General features: G+C 45.5%; 1 protein-coding gene across 4 annotated transcripts in view; it reads right to left on the bottom strand.

Moving 5' to 3' along the window:
* Positions 1-19,188, bottom strand: part of CACHD1 (cache domain containing 1) — a 63,677-nt gene extending 44,489 nt beyond the window's left edge. The window contains exon 1 of one of the 4 annotated variants that reach the window (XM_085846594.1): positions 19,114-19,188. In XM_085846594.1, coding sequence (XP_085702720.1) covers positions 19,114-19,173 — 60 coding nt within the window. In that variant the 5' untranslated portion in view covers positions 19,174-19,188. Of the gene's footprint in view, positions 1-3,469; positions 5,066-14,128; positions 15,026-19,113 lie in introns of those variants that run through there. The other 3 variants (XM_085846592.1, XM_085846593.1, XM_085846595.1) reach the window with 3 other exon arrangements.
* Positions 19,189-20,159: the final 971 nt, after the last annotated feature.

Below are 20,159 nucleotides of genomic sequence, written 5' to 3'. Positions count from 1 at the left end.
CCGTCTCTAAGTCGAATTGTTAAGTGCTTTTGCTTGTACATTTGAAACATTTCTTATTCGGATAACTCTGCTACTTGTGTGTTCCCATCCCCCCATTGTAAAATAAATATCCCCTATTGTTGAATGTACCAGCACGTTTCTGTGGTTCTTTCATTGGCTTAGCACGGTGCGTATTGGGAAATTGGGAAACGGTAAATTGTGCATTTGGACCGACGGGTCTTGGTAACCATCCACTCGGGTTACGCATGGTTCGAGCACGATAACGGCTCGTTCCGCTCGAGGCCTTCCGAGGGTGTGGTTCCCCAGTAGCTTTGCCGCGTGGATACTTAGGTATATTGAAGTTGGCAATTAACCCTATTCCACGCGGCCGAATTATTGGTGATTCACGGTTCTGTAAGGGAGCCGTGCCTTTCGGAGTTCGCCGAGAAGCACGATCTAGATTCCAGGTGTTCGGTGGAGCTGCTCTACTGCTCCACCTAGCTGCCGTGCTCACAACTGACACCCGGCTCCACAGCAATATTACTTTTTAACACGCCCTCGTGTATTACACATGCAATGGAACGTGGGAACTTTGGTAACTGCAGACGGAATGACCCTGATGTCTGACGTGAATAGAAGGCTTATATCTCACCCTAGTTAAAACAAGCATGTTCCTTTGTCACAGTATCTGAATAAAATTAAATGGAATAAGGACTGAATTAATGCAAAAGTGATAGCTTGTATGGGTGGTCGTGCTGCTTTGTTGACTCCACTACAGATCAACATACAGTGGGGAGAACAAGTATTTGATACACTGCCGATTTTGCAGGTTTTCCCACTTACAAAGCACGTAGAGGTCTGTAATTTTTATCATAGGTACACTTCAACTGTGAAAGACGGAATCTAAAACAAAAATCCTGAAAATCACATTGTATGATTTTTAAATAATTAATTTGCATTTTATTGCATGAAATAAGTATTTGATACATCAGAAAAACAGAACTTAATATTTGGTACAGAAACCTTTGTTTGCAATTACAGAGATCAAACGTTTCCTGTAGTTCTTCACCAGGTTTGCACAGACTGCAGCAGGGATTTTGGCCCACTCCTCCATACAGATCTTCTCCAGATCCTTCAGGTTTTGGGGCTGTCGCTGGGCAACACAGACTTTCAGCTCCCTCCAAAGATTTTCTCTTGGGTTCAGGTCTGGAGACTGACTTGGCCACTCCAGGACCTTGAGATGCTTCTTAGGGAGCCACTCCTTAGTTGCCCTGGCTGTGTGTTTCGGGTCGTTGTCATGCTGGAAGACCCAGCCACGCCCCATCTTCAATGCTCTTGTTGAGGGAAGGAGGTTGTTAGCCAAGATCTTGCGATACATGGCCCCATCCATCCTCCCCTCAATACGGTGCAGTCGTCCTGTCCCCTTTGCAGAAAAGCATTCCCAAAGAATGATGTTTCCACCTCCATGCTTCACGGTTGGGATGGTGTTCTTGGGGTTGTACTCATCCTTCTTCTTCCTCCAAACACGGCGAGTGGAGTTTAAACCAAAAAGCTCTATTTTGGTCTCATCAGACCACATGACCTTCTCCCATTCCTCTTCTGGATCATCCAGATGGTCATTGGCAAATTTCAGATGGGCCTGGACATGCGCTGGCTTGAGCAGAGGAACCTTGCGTGCGCTGCAGGATTTTAATCCATGACGGCATAGTGTGTTATTTATGGTTTTCTTTGATACTGTGGTCCTAGCTCTCTTCAGGTCATTGACCAGGCCCTGCCGTGTAGTTCTGGCCTGATCCCTCACCTTTCTAATGATCATTGAGGCTCCATGAAGTGAGATCTTGCATGGAGCCCCAGGCCGAGGGAGATCGACTGTTATCTTGAACTTCTTCCATTTTCTAATAATTGCGCCAACAGTTGTTGCCTTCTCACCAAGCTGCTTGCCTATTGTCCTGTAGCCCATCCCAGCCTTGTGCAAGTCTACAATTTTGTCCCTGATGTCCTTAGACAGCTCTCTGGTCTTGCCAATTGTGGAGAGGTTGGAGTCTGATTGATTCAGTGTGGACAGCTGTCTTTTATGCAGATAACGAGTTCAAACAGGTGCAGTTAATACAGGTAATGAGTGGAGAATGGGGGGGCTTCTTTAAGACAAAACTAACAGGTCTGTGAGAGCCGGAATTCTTACTGGTTGGTCGGTGATGAAATACTTATTTCATGCAATAAAATGCAAATTAATTATTTTAAAATCATACATGTGATTTTCAAGATTTTTGTTTTCGATTCCGTCTTTCACAGTTGAAGTGTACCTATGATAAAGATTACAGACCTCTACGTGCTTTGTAAGTGGGAAAACCTGCAAAATCGGCAGTGTATCAAATACTTGTTCTCCCCACTGTATGTGGTTTGGGGCATGGGGCTTGCTCAGTGGCACTCACGGTGCTCAGAGGACGGCATGGGGCTCAGAGAGAAGGGAACACGGGGCCCAGAGGATGGTACAGGAATTGGTAAACGAAACTGCTGATAAACGTCAGCTTTTACACCCTAAATGGGGTTTCTTTTTGGTGCACTGCTGGATAAAAATAAGTTTAAAACTCCCAAGGGATTCCAGGGGCCTTGTGAAATGACTAAAATGAATGGGTCCATAACGAAGGCTAAATAATGCCATCGGGGATTACAGATGATGATTTTTTTCACAATAAACCGAAATACAATGAACAGTAGACCCATGCAAGATTGACCGCACCATCAGAAGTCTTCAAGAACAATGACAATTTGGGGAAGGCATATTTGCAGAATTATAACAACGGAGACCATAGCTCCCACAAATGTTTATCCTTTGCGAAAACATGGAACAAGAGCCCTGCCTTTTTGCCCTTATGACAGCCAGGAATGCAACATTATTCATGATTCGGCATAGCAGATCACATAAACCCAATTTCCTGTCATTCCCCACATTCATGTTTTGGTGATGTTACTACCATCATCTTCTTTATGGATGGCTGGCATATTTGAATATTTAGATGGTTTTCAAGGTCTAAACATGGGCTGGCAGGAGAGCCGAGAGGTATCGAGCCTGGGTTTGAATCTCGGCCCAGCTACAATCTGTCATCCTGGTTTTTCACAGCTATAAACTGTCATCCTACATGTGCTACTTATGAATGTCTGCAGCTGTGGAGGAATCCAGGTAGGGCTTGACATAGCAAAGGGTTGCCTTCTGTAGCTTTTCTTGGTTCTGCGATGCAGATATATTTGGCTATAAGGGCAGAGGGGTGATTAATTATAAAGTCTGAGTCACAGCTGGGGCCAATTGATTAAGTGAGAGCTGATTGGTTGGTTCCTCTAATTACAAGTGAGAGATGTGATTGGGCTTTTGATATGTATACAAGGTCCATCGAAAAAGTATGGGACCGACTTCACAGAAATTTTATTCCAAAAAATATATTGAAATCACAGCTTGTCCCCTTCAAAATAGTTTCCCTCCAGTCTCACACACTTGTCCATCCTCTTCTTCCATGCTTTGACGCACTCCCAGAAGGCTTCTTCTGGAATCCTCCGGAGCTCCGTCGTCATGGCCCTTTTGATGGCCTCCATGTCAGGAAGTCGGGACCCTTGATCACCCCCTTGAGCTTGGGGAATCGGAAAAAATCACAAGGGGCCAAGTTTGGTGAATTCGGGGGTTGCTCCAGAGTTGGCACGTTCCTCTCCGCCAGAAACTGTCGGATGCTCAGGGCACTGTGAGCAGGGTCGCTGTCATGGTGGAGCACCCAGGCGTTGTTCTCCCACAGATCCCTCCTCTTGTCCGGGACTGATCTCACGAGGCGCCGGAGGATCTCCTTGTGCATGTATTGATTCACTGTTTGACCCTGTGGTAGAAACTCGAAGTGGACGATGCCCTTGATGTCAAAAAACACGATGAGCATCACCTTGACCTTCGACTTCGACATCCTTGCTTTCTTTGGTCTTGGTGATGCCAGACTTTTCCACTGACGACTCTGCCGTTTGGTCTCGGGATCGTATTCCAATATCCATGATTCATCGCCAGTAATGACTCTCCCGAGCTGGTCTGGATCATCCTCGAGGCGCTCAATAATGTCTTGACAGACAGCGACTCTTTGCTGTTTCTGGTCCTCGGACAACAGCTTGGGGACCATCTTTGCACACACCTTGCACATTTCAAGATTTTCAGTGATGATGCTCCAGACAGTGTCCTTGTTAATGGAAAGTTCCTCAGCAATCATCTGCACCGCGAGTCGACGATCTGCGCGCACCATCTGCTTCACAAAAATATGATTTTTGTTTTTGTCTGCAGGTCAAAAATAATGTAAAATGGTTTTAAAATATCTGCTTGCAGTTTGCAGTCTGTAAGGAGGAGAGGAGATTGGGACCAAACTCTGTGCAGAGCGTTGGTGCTGCTTAAGCAGTCTCATTGGCACAATCCTGGACGGGTCGCCACTCCAACACAGTTTGTAAGCATGCCCCACTATCCTTTGTATGTGCTCTACACTTGAAATACTGAGCATCAAGCAAGGAAGCAGCACTTGTTACTGCTTGTTACCCTCGTCGGAGGAGAGGGTGTTGCATTTGGGTCCGTTTGTTTGTTTGTCCGCACAGAACTTTCGTGTTTTTCTCCACAACTGCTTGTCTGATTGAGACGACATTTTCACCAAAGGAGCGACGACTCATGTATAATGCTTTTTTGATAATTATGACGTCATAGGTTATGTGGTATGGCAGCCATGTTGGAAAAAAGGGAAAAATTTGGACCTCTGTATCTCTGAAACCACACCAAGGAAAAAATTGAAACTTGACACACGGCAAGTACTCCTCATGGGGGAAATAAGTGTGATTTTTTTAATGACGTCATAAGTGCCTATGTAGAACGCTACATCTAATCAGTATGAAAATTTTTGAGGGTCATCGAGGGATAAAATGGTCCACAGAGAAAACATTTGATGGGATCATCGGTCATGTGAGTTGGCAGCAAATTTTTATCTTGCCAAAACAAAGTTTTTGCAAGATATGTTAGTCAGTTTGTATGTTTTTTTTTGTTTGTTTGTTTGTTTGTTTGTCTGTAATCACGTATAAAAAATTCTGCAGAGCACAGTTATCATTGGAAATTTTTGTAACTTCGCATATCAGAGGCCTATAGAGGTCCCTTTCAGCGCACAAAATTTTGAAGGTCAAAAGTCAAGGTCACTTTGTCGCAAATCAGGGGAGTCGACGAAACCCTTATTTTTTGAGTAATTTTGATCGGATCGTCTTCAAACTTCATGGGAATATAGTTCATGGTCTGGTGCTCAGCTGATTAATTTTTGGTGGCGATTGGCCTTGACCTTCATGGTTAGCACCTGAGGTCAAACATATTTGACCCCAAGGTCAAATTTTCAAGTTTTAGGAACCATATCGTGTAGTACCTCAAATTGAACACCTCGATGAGTGCTTTCGAGATATGTCAAGCTTGAGACATGACGTCATTTGGTGACGTTATGAGGCAAACACATATTTTTCATGGTTACTCTGTAGAACGATTCTCATCGGAATCTCTCGTAGGCTGATATTCCTCAAGGAGTCGCTCCTGGTGGATAGCAGCTCTGTTCACCTCAGTGTGACCTTAAAGAAGTCACAGGTGGTCACCTTTTGGCAAGATCACCCTGCGGGTGACATTGGTTTATTTTTTTATTATTTTAAACCTTCAAAAATCTTCTTCTCTGAAGTGGATGAACAGATCGAGGTGAAACTTTACACAAATGTTCCATAAGCCTTGTGTGTACAAGTTTGTTTAGGAACAATTGATAGGTCACATGGTCTGGCAGCCATATTGGATTTACCCCAAAACCTATAAAAAAATCTTCTCCAAAACAGCTGGACAGATCGAGGGGAAACTTCACACAAATGTTCCACAAGCCTTGTGTGTACAACTTTGTTTAAGAACAATTATTGATAGGTCACATGGTTTGACAGCCATATTGGATTGAATAAAAATATTAAATAATGTTTTCTCTGGAACTGCTTAATCAATCGACGTGAAACTTCACAATTATGTTCCAGTAGTGATTGGGAAATCACGTTTTAAATTTCAACTTGATTGGACACATGGTCTGACAGCCAGAATTATTCAATTTTTTTGATTTTTTTTTTGTGTGATTTTTAAATTTTATTTTAAATAAGGCTCACTTGGCTGTGCCTGGATGGGTTTGAGGGTAGAGGGGTAGCAGCTGAAATGTAAATCCTCTCTAGGTTCCTCCTGATGACTCCATCTTTGCTTTTTGCTTGTTTGGGTGCCTTCTGATTACTCCAATGCAGGACTGTACCTCTTTAGTTTTCCATTTGAATTGAATTGAATTTACTTTAATCCCAATTCTCAATTCAATTGAATAATAATAAACATCATGGGTCAGGTTCAAGTGTCCAATCAAAACTTGGTTGCATCAAAGCAGGACGTCTTGGTGCCTGATCATCATTGCCAGCAGTTATCAAGTGGCAGTTCTCATTATGTCTCTTATTAATTACGTAACACACTGGTACACAGACGATGCCTGGTGTTGGCGCAGTGGTTAGGGCAGCAGATTGGGATCCAAAAGGTCCTGAGTTCAAGCCCTGTTGGGCCACTGAATTAATACACCAGGGGCTTGACTCAGCCTGTCATCCTTCCGAGGTCGGCAAAATGAGTACCAGTGTACTGGGCCTGTGTATACCCTGATTAAAATAGGTGTACCAGATCCCTGTGTCGCAAGAGGCGACCAGGGTTGCATCAGGAAGGGCATCCAGTGTAAAACATGTGCCAAATCACTATGCGGATCATATGGATGATCCGCTGTGGCAACCCCTAACGGGAAGAAGAAGAAGACGACGACGACGACGACGACGACGACGACGACGACGAAGAAGAAGAAGAAGAAGAAGAAGAAGAAGAAGAAGAAGAAGAAGAAGAAGAAGAAGAAGACGACACTGGTACACAGACAGCACACAAAACAAGTCCTGGTAAGGGTCTGCAATCTCTGATTGCTCTTTTTCTTGTTTTCACCTTGTGTGTACAAGATCCACCTCTTAACCAGAGTCTTCGACTTAGAATCACAAACTCCCCCTCTTAGCGTTGCCAAGCAATCCATTTGAGTGTGCGGAGAGAGTGGTCCACCCCAGGTGACAGCCACGGGGATATTCAATGCTGGTATTTGTGTGTTCCCTTCCCCCATTTTAAAATAAATATCCCCATCTTGTTGAATGTACCAGCACGTTTCTGTGCTTCTTTCATTGGCTTAGCACGGTGCATGTTGGGAAATTGGGAAACGGTAAATTGTGCATTTGGACCGACGGGTCTTGGTAACCATCCGCTCGGGTTACGCACCCGAGGTTGGTTGGTTGGTGGTGCCATTGGGAGAGTTGAAATACTAATACGATGATACAACAATGATTTTAGTTGCAAGTGACATGATAATATTATTATAATTTACCTAATAATAAAGACAGTAACTAAGTTATAAAGTTAATTTAGTTGTGACACTAATGAAAATAACCTTGAGTCCAAGTTCCCGACCGAGAAGGGTGCGTGGAAGATAACTGCTTTATTGTTAAGCCATAGCTGATCTTGCATGCTCTCGCAAGATCTCACGCAATCCCGTTTGAGTTGGAAGAGCATATGGTAATTCACAAAACACAGAACCGAACAGAAACACGGAGCAGGAACACAAAATTACATTACAGAGCAGGAGGTTGTGGAAGTGGTGGTTAATGGGAGGAGGTAGGAGTGTTGTGGGGCCCGGTTCGGTAGCGAGCACGATGGAGCAAGAGTCGGCTCCACCGAACACCCGGAACTTATAGGTCGTCACCCCAGATAACTCCGACGGGTCCCTTATCGGACTGAAGATCGCCAATAGGTCGACCGTGCGGGATAGGGTCGATTGCCAATTTCAATTTACCTAAATACTCACGTCATCCAAACTACCGGGGAAATTCACCCTCGGCGGAGCTCGAGCGGAACGAGCCATTAGCGTGCTCGAACCGTGCATAACCCGAGCGGATGATTACCGAGGTCCATCGGTCCAAATGCACAATTTACCCTCGCTACTTCTCAACACGCACCGTGCTAAACCAATGAAAGAAACACAAAAACGAGCTGAAACATTTAACGGGATTTATTTATAATGGGGGGGGGGAGGAAGGGAACACACAAAGAGCAGAGTTATCCGACTATAAGAAATGCAGTCAATGTACAAGCAAAAGCACTTATCCAGTTGCTACTTAAAGACGGGCCCACACACAGACACACACACACAGAAATGGACCCCAATGGTCTTTATTGAAGGCCTCGAGCTCAAGGACAGGTGAGCTAGAGACCAGAGCCTGTGCTTGGACCTGTCCACCTTGTGTGGTCTTCGACGATCCGGCTCGGCGGGACTCGAACCCGCAAGACGATGCCGCTCCAAGCACCAGGTACCACACTCTCCAACCGGCCATGCACCAATCGACCAAGGCCAAGGAGAAGGACAGAGGTGACGATGATCCAGCTCGGCGGGACTAGAACCCGCAACATGATGACGATGATGACCACAACGACGACGACCACGACCCTTTTACCACCACGATGACCTCCACCACCTCGATCCTTTTACCAACCCCACGACCCAGCCTGGCATTTATTATATTCTTTTTTCCTCCAGGGTGAGCAAATCGCCATCTGAGGTGCTCTCAACTCTCATTGGCCGGCGTGTCATGGGAAAGCCGCCTTCTGTGGCCATCTCAACCCTCATTGGCCGGCATGTCATGGGAAAGCCGCCTTCTGTGGCCATCTCAACCCTCATTGGCCGGCGTGTCATGGGAAAGCCGCCTTCTGTGGCCATCTCAACTCTCATTGGCCAGCGTGTCGTGGGAAAGCCGCCTTCTGTGGCGTGATTGGACAAGGGGCACGCCCCTGCCTTCCTGGGCTGGGTCCCAGTCTGAGGCGATGGAAATCTCCACCCACGTTACGTGGCCGAACGCACGTGGGCGATGGCGTCGGTGTGTGGAGTGAAGTGAAGGAGGTTTGTTGCAAACGAATCTCCGCAGCGCACACATGTAATTCCCGTTAGACACAGGTAGGGGGCCCTAACTATAAACACACACTTACCGATATAACTGTTCTATCGGGACCTGAATGTTGAGTGCAGTAAGCTTCCAAATTCATAACAGGAGGAGGTGGGAGGAGGCAGAGCTGATGATGTGCTTGGCATGGGTTCGTCAGTGGATGAAGCAGATGTTGTTGGCTTGAAGTAGCTGCTGAGAGTAGACTGTTGACAGTTTTTTTAATTTCTCCTCGAGTCCTCATATAAAGCATGATCCCAGAAATGCTTTTTTTAGATCCTCGTGGAGGATCTCTAAGTCTTACTCACGTTGTTGTTCTTAATCTTCTTCTTGTGGACTTTTTTGTTTCACAGCCTACAGTTTTCATCAAAACTTCCTGAAACTTGGCATATATATGTAAAATACCTTGTGCAGACAGTAATCATCTCCGATTTTGAAAATTCCTCCAAGAAAAAAAAGTTATGACGTCAAAAAATCTCTGCTAATGGAAATCGCCTAAAAAATTATCTCCGAGACTAGGCAAGCTTTTTGAATTGTGTTTGCGGGAATCGAACAGGGCATTAGCAGAGATGAATTACCGCACATATGATACATCACTATGACGTCATATCAATTTTTATGACATCATTCCTATTTTTGTTTCACAACCCAGAGTTTTCATCGGATCTTCGTGAAACTTGCCATGTATATGCAGAAAGCCCACGCGCAGGCAGGAACCATCTCCGATTTTGGAAATTCTTCCTAGAAAAAAAGTTGACATCATAATATCGCCGCTAATGGAAATCGCCGATACCATTATCTCCGAAACGAGGCAAACTGATTGAATTTTGTTTGCGGGAATCAAGCCGGGCATTAGCACAGATAATTTATCGCAAACCTGATGCATCACAATGACGTCATATTCGTTTTTATGATGTCATCATTAAGAGGACGAGGATCTTAGCTCATTTGAGCTTGTTGTCATGAGCATTCTCCACCAATTAGAAACAAGCTTTCATCGGTTACCAGGGCATTATGCATTGTCGGAAAGGTCATGATTCGTTCTTTGGGTTGACTCAGTTTAAACTCATTTACATACACGTCTCGTCCATGATAGTAGCGTGACGCGCTTTATGGGTTAACCCTTTCATTCTAAAAAGTTAATTACATTACTGCACTGTATCCACAGGCCTTCTGAAAAGTTAATCTCCTCCATGAAATAGTTAATGGGCAGGAAAAACATCGGCATGGAAATGACGTCGGGCAATTACCGGGCGTTCCTTCGTTTAGCGAAGAATTGGCCAAAATGAAACCATTCGTTAAGCGGGGGATATCTGTGCAAAGCTACAAGCCACTTTTGAGTCATGCTCATAGTTTTCTGATTTTTTTTTGTTCAGGAGTTATGTTTGCCTTAAACCAAAAAAATAATCACAGTCAATTTGTTCAGTCAATGCATTTTAAGTCATAAAATTTTATGCTTTATACTTCATCTCGAAGGGAGGGTGGGAGGGGGGGGTGGTGCCAAATACGGGAGGTACACCTCTGGTGTAAACAATAGTTTTATGTTATAACAATTGACCGATTTACATTAAAAATTACAATAGCTGAAACTGTTAAATAAAGAGCTAATTCTCATTCACTCATTCTTGATTAGCCTGGTGTTGGCTTAACGGTTAAGGTGGCTGGCTTAAGATCTTAAGGTCTTGAGTTTGAGCCCCTGTAGGGTCGTTGAAATAACACCAGGTGGGTTGACTCAGCTTGTCATCCTTTTGAGGTCATCAAAATGAGTACTAGCTTACTGCTAACAGGGCCACTGCATCAGAGGCACCGCTGAACTTCCAGAAAGTGATGCAACCAGCAGCCGCAGGCTGCATACGAAACAACAAATCATTGTCGATTTACTTAGCTGCTCGCAGAAAGCAACCATAATCGACTTCATCAAATATATTAAGCTTTCACTTATGCCTACATGCAGGATGCACTGCAGCTTCTGCTTGCACTCTGCAAGCATGCCCCAGTGTGTGTGTGTGTGTGTGTGTGTGTGTGTGTGTGTGTGTGTGTGTGTGTGTGTGTGTGTGTGTGTGTGTGTGTGTGTGTGTATGTATGTATATGTATATATATATATATATATATATATATATATATATATATATATATATATATATATATATATATATATATATATTTCGTACTTTGTAGCACCCCAAGTATGTCTGCAATTCTATCTCCCATTATGATGCAATTGCCAGTGTACGTTTTGTATTAATAATAAAAGGCTGACAATGAGAGGAGAAACTCTCGAAGCAGCAATAACACTCACACACACACACACACACACACACACACACACACACACACACACACACACACACACACACATAGACACACACACACACACACACACTCCTATGCAGCCTTGAAGCTGCTGGTTGCATCATTGGTTAGGGATGCAGCTTTGTCGCTGATGCAGTGCCCCTATTACCAGTACACTGGTGCTCATTTTGCCGACCTCGGAAGGATGACGGGCTGAGTCAACCCCGCCTGGTGTTAATTCAGCCGCCTGCGGGGCTCAAACTTAGGACCCGAGGATCCCAAGCCAGCCACCCTAAACGGCTAAGCCAACGCCAGGCTTATAAGCAGCAATTCAATGATGCTTTGAATCTGCTCTGATATGAGTGGAGTACTGTTCATCAACTGTCGCCAAACCATCCACTTAAATTCTCGTTTACTCTCAATCAAAACTGAATACTTTTCATATGTAATATGAATATGGTCATGATGCCAGGGTTTCCATCAAAACAACAGAGACTAAAGCAACATCTCACACACATACACTCACAGGCACATCTTGTGGGCTGTAGCGATTAGTTATAAAACACACACACACACACACACACACACACACACACACACACACACACACACACACACACACACACACACACACACACACACACACACACACACACACACACACAGACACACACACACTGTTGTCTTATGCTATGGATAGAAATTAGATTATTTTCTTGGCTACACACTGCAGGCTGATCAAAAAATGACTGAAGTTTCATAAAAATGCAAACAAGTCCTGTGCGGTATAATGTTATATATTGGAATTTCAGGAAAACTGGAATATCGGAGACGGATCCGAGGAGCTGGTGATTGGGTTGGGGGAGATGATTGAGGTGTGCAGCTCACCCACTCCACTGCGACTCAATCAAATCGCACAATGAGGAAAGGAAAGTCTATTTAACACCCTCACGTTACTCTTGAATATTCAATCTTTTTGCCTTCAACAGTTTTCTGATGGTTGTTACCGCCAACTCACACGCACGGGGCCCTGCTGCCCTCAAGCCTCACCCTCAACCAAGACCACACTCTTCGGTAATTGCATCCGCCTCCCATCGTGAGTGTTCTCAGAGTGGTTTCCTACCATATTGCCCATCCAAAAGCAGAGAATGCCGCTGCATATTTAGCAGCCTCGTCCTAGTTGTGCTGCAAAATTATCTTATCCGAGCATCAAAAGCATCCGCAACACCCGCACGGCTGAGAACTCGCTTCCAGCTGCCATCATGCCAAATCAGATCGGCGCAAAGCCAGCCCAGCAGTTGAAGTGTCAAGTTAAAACTCGGATTTATTACCCCTTGCTTGAAAGGGCAAAAATGAAGGATTGAAGCCACAACACCTCCACAACCACAGTAGAGAAAAGGTGGTGTTGGTGAGGATTGTCGGTCAGCAGCCAGAAGCGTTTCATCACCAGCACTGGGAACATGTGGGCTTTATTATGGTGAAAGTTTGGAGGATGGTTGTTGGTGGGGGGAGAGGGAGAAGTGGGAGAGAGAAGGAGGAACACAAATCCAGCAACATGGTATTTTTTAAATGTTCAGCCCCCTTTAACTTGTTGTCCAACGTAGTTGAAGCAAAATGGCTCAGGGTATAGATCAACTGGCAGTCTTTCACCCCAGGGTATGGTGTGCCACATTGGAAGATAATGAAGCTCAGATGCTGTCTCCTTCTCACTCATTGAACGCAGGCAGCCCGGTCGGTGCGTGCGTGCACGTCGGCTTGGCTGGACTTGGTTGTTGTCGTTCCCATGCAGACCATCGATGTTTCAGATTGATGCCAAATCCCAGATACAGATCCCGTGTGGGTTTAATTATTTAGCCCGTTTTACGAGACGTGTTTGGCCAAACAGACCAGGCAATCTGCATCTACTCGAAGGTGCCATCGTCGGCAAGACGTTCTCCGGTTTCCATAAGGTGTTGCAATGGTGCCTCCAAAAAACAAACTTCGTCTCTCCCAATAATCATCAACTTTTCCAAATCTTCACAAACTCTTTCAATCAGTTCTTGTGCTATTCTTCCTTTTCTCCTTAATGTATGCTCCCACCCCCACAACCCCAAACCCCAACACCTTTTGGTGGTTTTATACACCTGCTGCCCTTTTTCGTTCAACTCATTCATGGAGCCCAGAGTCCGAGACCATATCAGAAAAATTAATTCTCCAAACTGATCGATCAAATTGCTGCACTCACTTCCACCAAGCCCGGCATTGGCTTAGTGCATTTGTGGTTAGGGCGACTGGCTTGGGATCCTAGGGTCCTGAGTTTGATCCCCGTTGGCTGCTGAATTAACACCAGGTGGGGTTGACTCAGCCCATCATCCTTCTGAGGTTGGTGAAATGAGTACCGGTGTACCGGTGGAGCGGCACAGCATCGGTGGCACAGCTGTGTTCCAAGAAATGGTCGGAGTGGTGACCCCTCCAAGATTGTGCCCAACAGCCAAGGAAAAAAAACTGCTTTGGCAGTTCCAATGCTCCGTTCAAGATTATGGATCCACAAGAACAACTCACTTCCACCTGCTTCCCCTACAAACCCACTCAGCTCACCTGAACCCCCAAATCTTTCAACAAGAACAACAAAAGAAACCCCCAGAAATCCCCCCCAAACAAACAGCATAAGGAGTGAGCATCAGTACGTTTTTACATGTAGGACATGAAGAGCTCCTATAAAAATAGCCGATTTCGATTTCAAGAGGATATCGTGGGATCTTCAAACTTTCGTTTCGCCTCTTCGACGAGACTGCAAACAAGGCCGCGGGTTACCGGGGCTCACCTGCATGTTCAAAACACCGAGATCGTGGTCTGCGATGGAGCGAAGACGGCCGGCTAAAGTCGAGGCTGCGGGAAGCAAGGATCCCGCTTGTCGGGAGTCAGCGGAGAGCAAGGACGCCAAAGATCTTGCTTCCTGGGACTCAGCTGCCACGAGCAAAATGAACGTCGTGAAGAAGCCCAGGAGCAAGAAGCACGCAGCAGAGGTGTTGCTCATGACTGGAGGGTGAATAATGGACGATGAAGGGTTACAGAGGAATTGATGAGGAGGATGAGGATGAGGTAGAGGTGGTTAAAGAACAACACGTGGACGGAATGGGTGAGTTTTGAGACGCGGGGGTAAGAGATGCTTTGAATGGAGGATCAGTGGGTGCGCGGGACGCGAGATTAGGAGGATTAGTGAAGAGATGAAATGATGGACGATTTGAGGATTCGAAGGAAGCAGAATTCAAGAAATCTTGAGGATGCGGACGGGGCAGGAGACCGGAGAGGGTGCGCGAGGAGCACGCGGGGGAATGGGAGCAGGTGAGGAGCAGTGAGGAGCACACGGGCGTGGGAATGACTCGGAGCCTCGTCCCTCAGCTCCGGCCTTGGGAAGCTCCGGCGAGGAGTGATGTGCGAGTTGAGAGGAAGAAAGAGAGAAGCGAAGCGACAAGAGATGAAAGTGAACTCGCAGAGCTTGCGCACGTTGGACCGCGAGCAATGGAGTCGCGCGGAGGGAGGTGGCAATAAAACAGTTTCTCTCATCGACATGTTCGTCTTAACGAGAAAGCGCCGCCTCGACGGACCGTCCAACGATAGAAAATTCGGACTCGTTTTTAATTTGTCGTTGAAGGTGTTTTTGGTCTTTTGTTTTTTTTTTATATTGACAATCCCGAATCCGAGTGAACGAGACTAATCCGATCCGGGTTTTCCTCCTCTAATAGTGGATTCCAACCGGTCCTGATTTAATGAAATATGACGCCGAAGGAGTCGCCAAACGCTCTCATTTCTTTCCCGCTGTATCCTCATGAAATGCGAGGTCAGTGGTTGGAAGCGCTGTGTAATTTATACATCGCACCACCTGGATGCATGAAACTCCACCGCACTGTGGACAACCCAAGAGTTCCGCTGAACCAAGTGCCCCCCCCTCTCCGCGCGCTGAATGGTTCGATCCGCGCTTTGAAGTTTCAAAAAAAAGTTTTGCACCGTCACGTGGGCTCAGCGAGCGGAAGTGCGAAGTTCGATCAGGGGCGCGGGTGCGAATGGCGATCGTGAGGCGTTCATTGCAGGGTCGCATGTGACGGAGTGCGACTACATTCGAATTACAAGAGTCTGGGAAGCACCAGCAATCCGAAATGCTGATATTTTGGGATGAACGATCAGAAATGTTCTGAATGGGATTTGTAAAGATTTAATTTTTCGGATTAATCACATGACTTCTGATGTGAAATGGTGAAGTGAAGCCTGCCAATCCACGAGAACCATCATGAACATGTTCATTAAAAATACCATCACAAACATCCATAATTATATGACGTGACGAAATATTGTGTGTGTGTGTGTGTGTGTGTGTGTGTGTGTGTGTGTGTGTGTGTGTGTGTGTGTGTGTGTGTGTGTGTGTGTGTGTGTGTGTGTGTGTGTGTGTGTGTGTGTGTGTGTGTGTGTGTGTGTGTGTGTGTGTTTATAAAGCATGACATTCTCTCGACTAATACCCCTACCCCCACCTCTCTCTCTTTGTCCCATCCTTGCTCTACCCCTACTAATACAGCGCAGCACCCTCCCTCCCACCGCTGTCTGTCTGTCTGTCTGTCTCTCTCTGTCTCTGTCTGTCTGTCTCTCTGTCTCTGTCTGTCTGTCTCTCTCTATCTCTGTCTGTCTGTCTCTGTCTCTGGACATATCCAGACGGTGATTACATCTGGGTGGTGTTTGTCTCCAGACGGTGTTTGTCTCTGGGCAGTGTTTATAGTATTACTGGTAGAAAAAGGATTTCAGATATTATTTTGTTTCCATCTTCACTGTTATACTCTGCACAATCATTTTGATGAGACGGTATGAATCGTAATTAACATTCCACTGTCAAGTCTTCCTCCTCTCTCCTTTCCCCTTCACCTCTTCACTCTCCCCTCTGTCTCTCTCCCCCCCCCTCCCTATTTTTCTCCCCTCCCCCTTATTTCCCCCATCAGCAAAACGATGGGAGGTATTTGCTATTAATTAAATAAGGCCGTTAATTATCTTCAAAATGAGTGATTTAATTAACCCAAACATCCAATTTTCACTCTTGCACTTCCTTGGAGTTTTCTTAGTATGCATGCAAAATTTCAAGCTGCAAGGTTTCATGGTTTTAGTGTTATGGAAGACACGCACACACACACACACACACACACACACACACACACACACACACACACACACACACACACACACACACACACACACACACACACACACACACACACACACACACACACACACACACACACACACACACACACACACACACACACACACACACACACACACACACACACACACACACAATATAAATATATATATATATATATATATATATATATATATATATATATATATATGTATTGTTACGGGTCTTGGAACCGTATGCATACAAGACATACAGATGTCCTGAAGTTAGTTATGCCATTAAGTATATGTGCAGATAGAACCCCTCTTTGTGTGTAGTGGGATGTAAAAGGAGGTGCGTTGCAATGTTTTTTTTTTAGTTAGATTAATAAATCTTGATATCCCCTCCATCACAATCCACGGTACCATAGCGCTTGCAGCCCTCGGTTCGATGGCCACAGCACACCATTGTCCATCTGCTGTCTCCGGAGGCTCGTTCAGAGGCAGAATCTTCACGTCCGCAGTTCCTTTTCGGCTTCCCCAAACGTTCCAATTCAATCTTGGTTGTACCACCGTCCACCTTCCTCAAACACGCGTGGAGTGGGCGGGCTTTCCCAGCATGGCAAAATCCCGCCCAGAAAGGGCGGACCACATGAAGGCCCTGTCCAATCAGGGCGGATGGTGACGTCAGCTTCACCAAGGCACCTCCCCGACCTTGGGGATCTATAAATTACGACACCATCCTCAGGGTAGTGCTGAGAGAGTCGGAGAGATCGTTGTTGGTGCTGAGAGAGTCCGGTGGGTTCGTTGGCTGGTTGCAAAGAAAGAAAGAAGGAAGGTCGTTGGTAGAGTTGGTCCCTTGGTTGTTGGTTGAAGAAGGAAGGTCGTGATCACGGAGGGCCTGCCCATGTCTCACTTCGGCAGCCCGTCTGTTGTGCTGGTCCGAGTACACCCGACCGTGACCGGGTCTCTCGTTGGGTCCTATCTGCTGCCCCGTTCTACCTTGGACTCCGCGCTCTCCACCCAGGCTCCTTCACAGACAGGGTCTCCACATGTGCGGCTGTGGGCCGAACTGCACGACCTTTGTCGGGTGCCGCACCACGGAGCGTCCCTTCTCTTGGAACGTTCAGGTACCTAAAGAACTGCGACCTCAGTTCCCTCCCTCTGTGGCCGCAAAAGTCCTTTGTCATTCAACTGGGTTTATTTTGTCTGAGTGTGTGGCGCCTGTCCATTGAGTAGAATTGTGTAAGTTTTTGGTCATTGTAAATCTTGCCTGTATTATTCTCGTGACAAGTCTGCTCTGTGTCCTCTTTTGTAAGTTGCTGTAAAATTGTCGCACTAAATCTCTCTCTTCTGTCCCCTGCATAACACACCAATAAACCTGTTCCTGTACCACATGTTTTTCCTCGCTTAGTGTAAATAAATTATTGTAGAAATGTTCCCAGTTCATTTTTGTCTTTTCCTTCATTGGTCCAGCATGGTTCGGATCCAAGTTCAGCCGGGTCTTTATCCCCGATAATCTGTTCATTCTAGCCAGTAAGTCCTTGGCAGTTCAGCTCGGCTGCATCCGATCCGGCGTTGGGAGTTGGTACTCTACCGTAGTTGGTAGTGTGATCCGGTTCGGGCAAGGCCTACCGAGGGAGTTGTTCCCCGGTAGTCGAAACCGCGTGGTTAATTAGGTAAATTGATTCTAGACAAAAAGACCCTACGCTAGGCGGTTAAGCGACCCGCCGCATCAGGGAATTATCTGAGAGCAACGGCCTACAATTCCGGGAGTCTGGTGGGAGATGACGTAACTTCCCCCACCTAATGGTCGTTCTCACCACCGGACCCCAGCCCACCACAATACATACATATATATATATGCCTGTCTGCTTGGCTGTCGTGTTATAACTTGAGAATGGATTAACGGATTTCAATAAGTCAAGCTCGGGTGGATTCATGGAACTCCCGGGAAGGTTTGTGATGAAATTATTTTTATTTTAATGTGCATATCTATATCTCTATTATAAAAGGAGCCATGTCTCTCTGTCTCTTTGTCATGTGATAACGTGAAAACGGATTAACGGATTTAAATAAATGAAAATATGGTGGATTCAGGGAACTCCCAGGTAAGTTAGTGATTCAATCTTTATTTTTTTATTTTTTACTAATGCATGCCCGTAGGTGCGTGGCCGTAGGTGCGTGGCCGTACATGCAAACCAAAAAAAAAAACCTTTCAAACCTCGTGCCAGAAACAACAACCACACAGGCCGTTCCTTCACTCTGACGTGCCCATACGTGTGTGGCCGTACGAGCGAAAAAAAAAAACTTTCAAACCGTGTGCCAGAAACAACCACACAGGCCATTCCTTCGCTCTCGCGTGCCCGTACGTGCTTGGCCGTACGTGCAAAAAAAACCAAAAAACTTTCAAACAAACACACAGGCCGTTCCTTCGCTCTCGTAAATGACGACTGAATTGGGGCATTGTGTTTATCTATAAATGCGCATAAGAAATCGAGAAATTATTAGAATACAGTAAGTCATCACTATCCGGAAGTAATGCGTGCCCGTACGGAATGTTCACATCATTCCACGAATTATCGCTTTCATTGAAGTAACAACTGCTGTGATACTTACACACAAAGAGTTAATTAAAATAAAGTTTACCTCCCTGTCTTTGCAAGCCATGACATTCGCTGCCATTGACCATTGCCACTCCAATGCCATGGTGAGGTGACAGGGTAGGATTTGTAGGAGACCTGAAAGTACAGTGTCATTAGGTATTGTTCGAATTCCATGTTCGAATTGTTTTAGTTTGAAAATAGTTTAACAAAAAATAGTTTGCAAAGCATACCACCAAATTGAGATGTATTTCGTTGGCAAGCATGTTGAGTAGAGCTGCATTCCTTAACACTTCCAAAGGCCACACTGTTTTGACAATTGGAAAATTGTGCACTTTTTTTGATAAATTATTTTCGGAACAATTTTTCTTCAATAAATAAATAATAATAAAAATTGTCTCCATGTACACACCTTTATCTCGTTAGCACCTCTTCATAAACAACATTGCTGAGGAAACGGCGCTTCTTTGTTTCCTCGTCCAGGGCAAGAATGCGGAGGCTGCTGGATCTGCCAACGTTTTGATAAATTATTAGTTTCAATGGCCAATTATTCAATCAGCGCCAACATATTTTGCCTTTTCGCAAGGAAAAACACAAAGAGAAGAGAAGAGAAAAAAACCCATAATGGCGAACGCGGCTGAGGTTCTCTTCCCCATCGGCCACGCCTACGCAGCAACGTGTCCTGTCATTGGTTGGTAAATAAATGGCCATAACTCGGGAAGCACTCATCCGATTAATATCAAACCTTGAAAAGGCACATCCTCAGGTCCCCAGCAATATACCTGGCAAGTTTCAATTAGATCGGACCAGTGGTTGTCGAGAAACAGCGGTCACACACACAGACACAGACACAGACACAGACACAGACACAGATACACACACACACACACATACACACACATTGCTGGAATTATAGATAGATGGGTACACGTGGTGAAACTGCAAACGCCAACTTGCAACGCTGGTTATCCCTGCACTCCCAGGAATCATTATTCTTGCCCTATTGATTAGCCATCACAGCAAAGATTGGTATTTCTGTCAGCGAAGCGACCGGTCTTGTATTCTAGTTTGTATATCCAGACACACACACAC

Source organism: Eptatretus burgeri, chromosome 11 (genome assembly GCF_056783735.1).
Source record: "Eptatretus burgeri isolate ZD-2024b chromosome 11, Ebu_testis_v1, whole genome shotgun sequence".
Taxonomy (NCBI): domain Eukaryota; kingdom Metazoa; phylum Chordata; class Myxini; order Myxiniformes; family Myxinidae; genus Eptatretus; species Eptatretus burgeri.
Note: the sequence above shows the minus strand (reverse complement) of the source record. Positions and strands in the feature narration are given on the sequence as shown.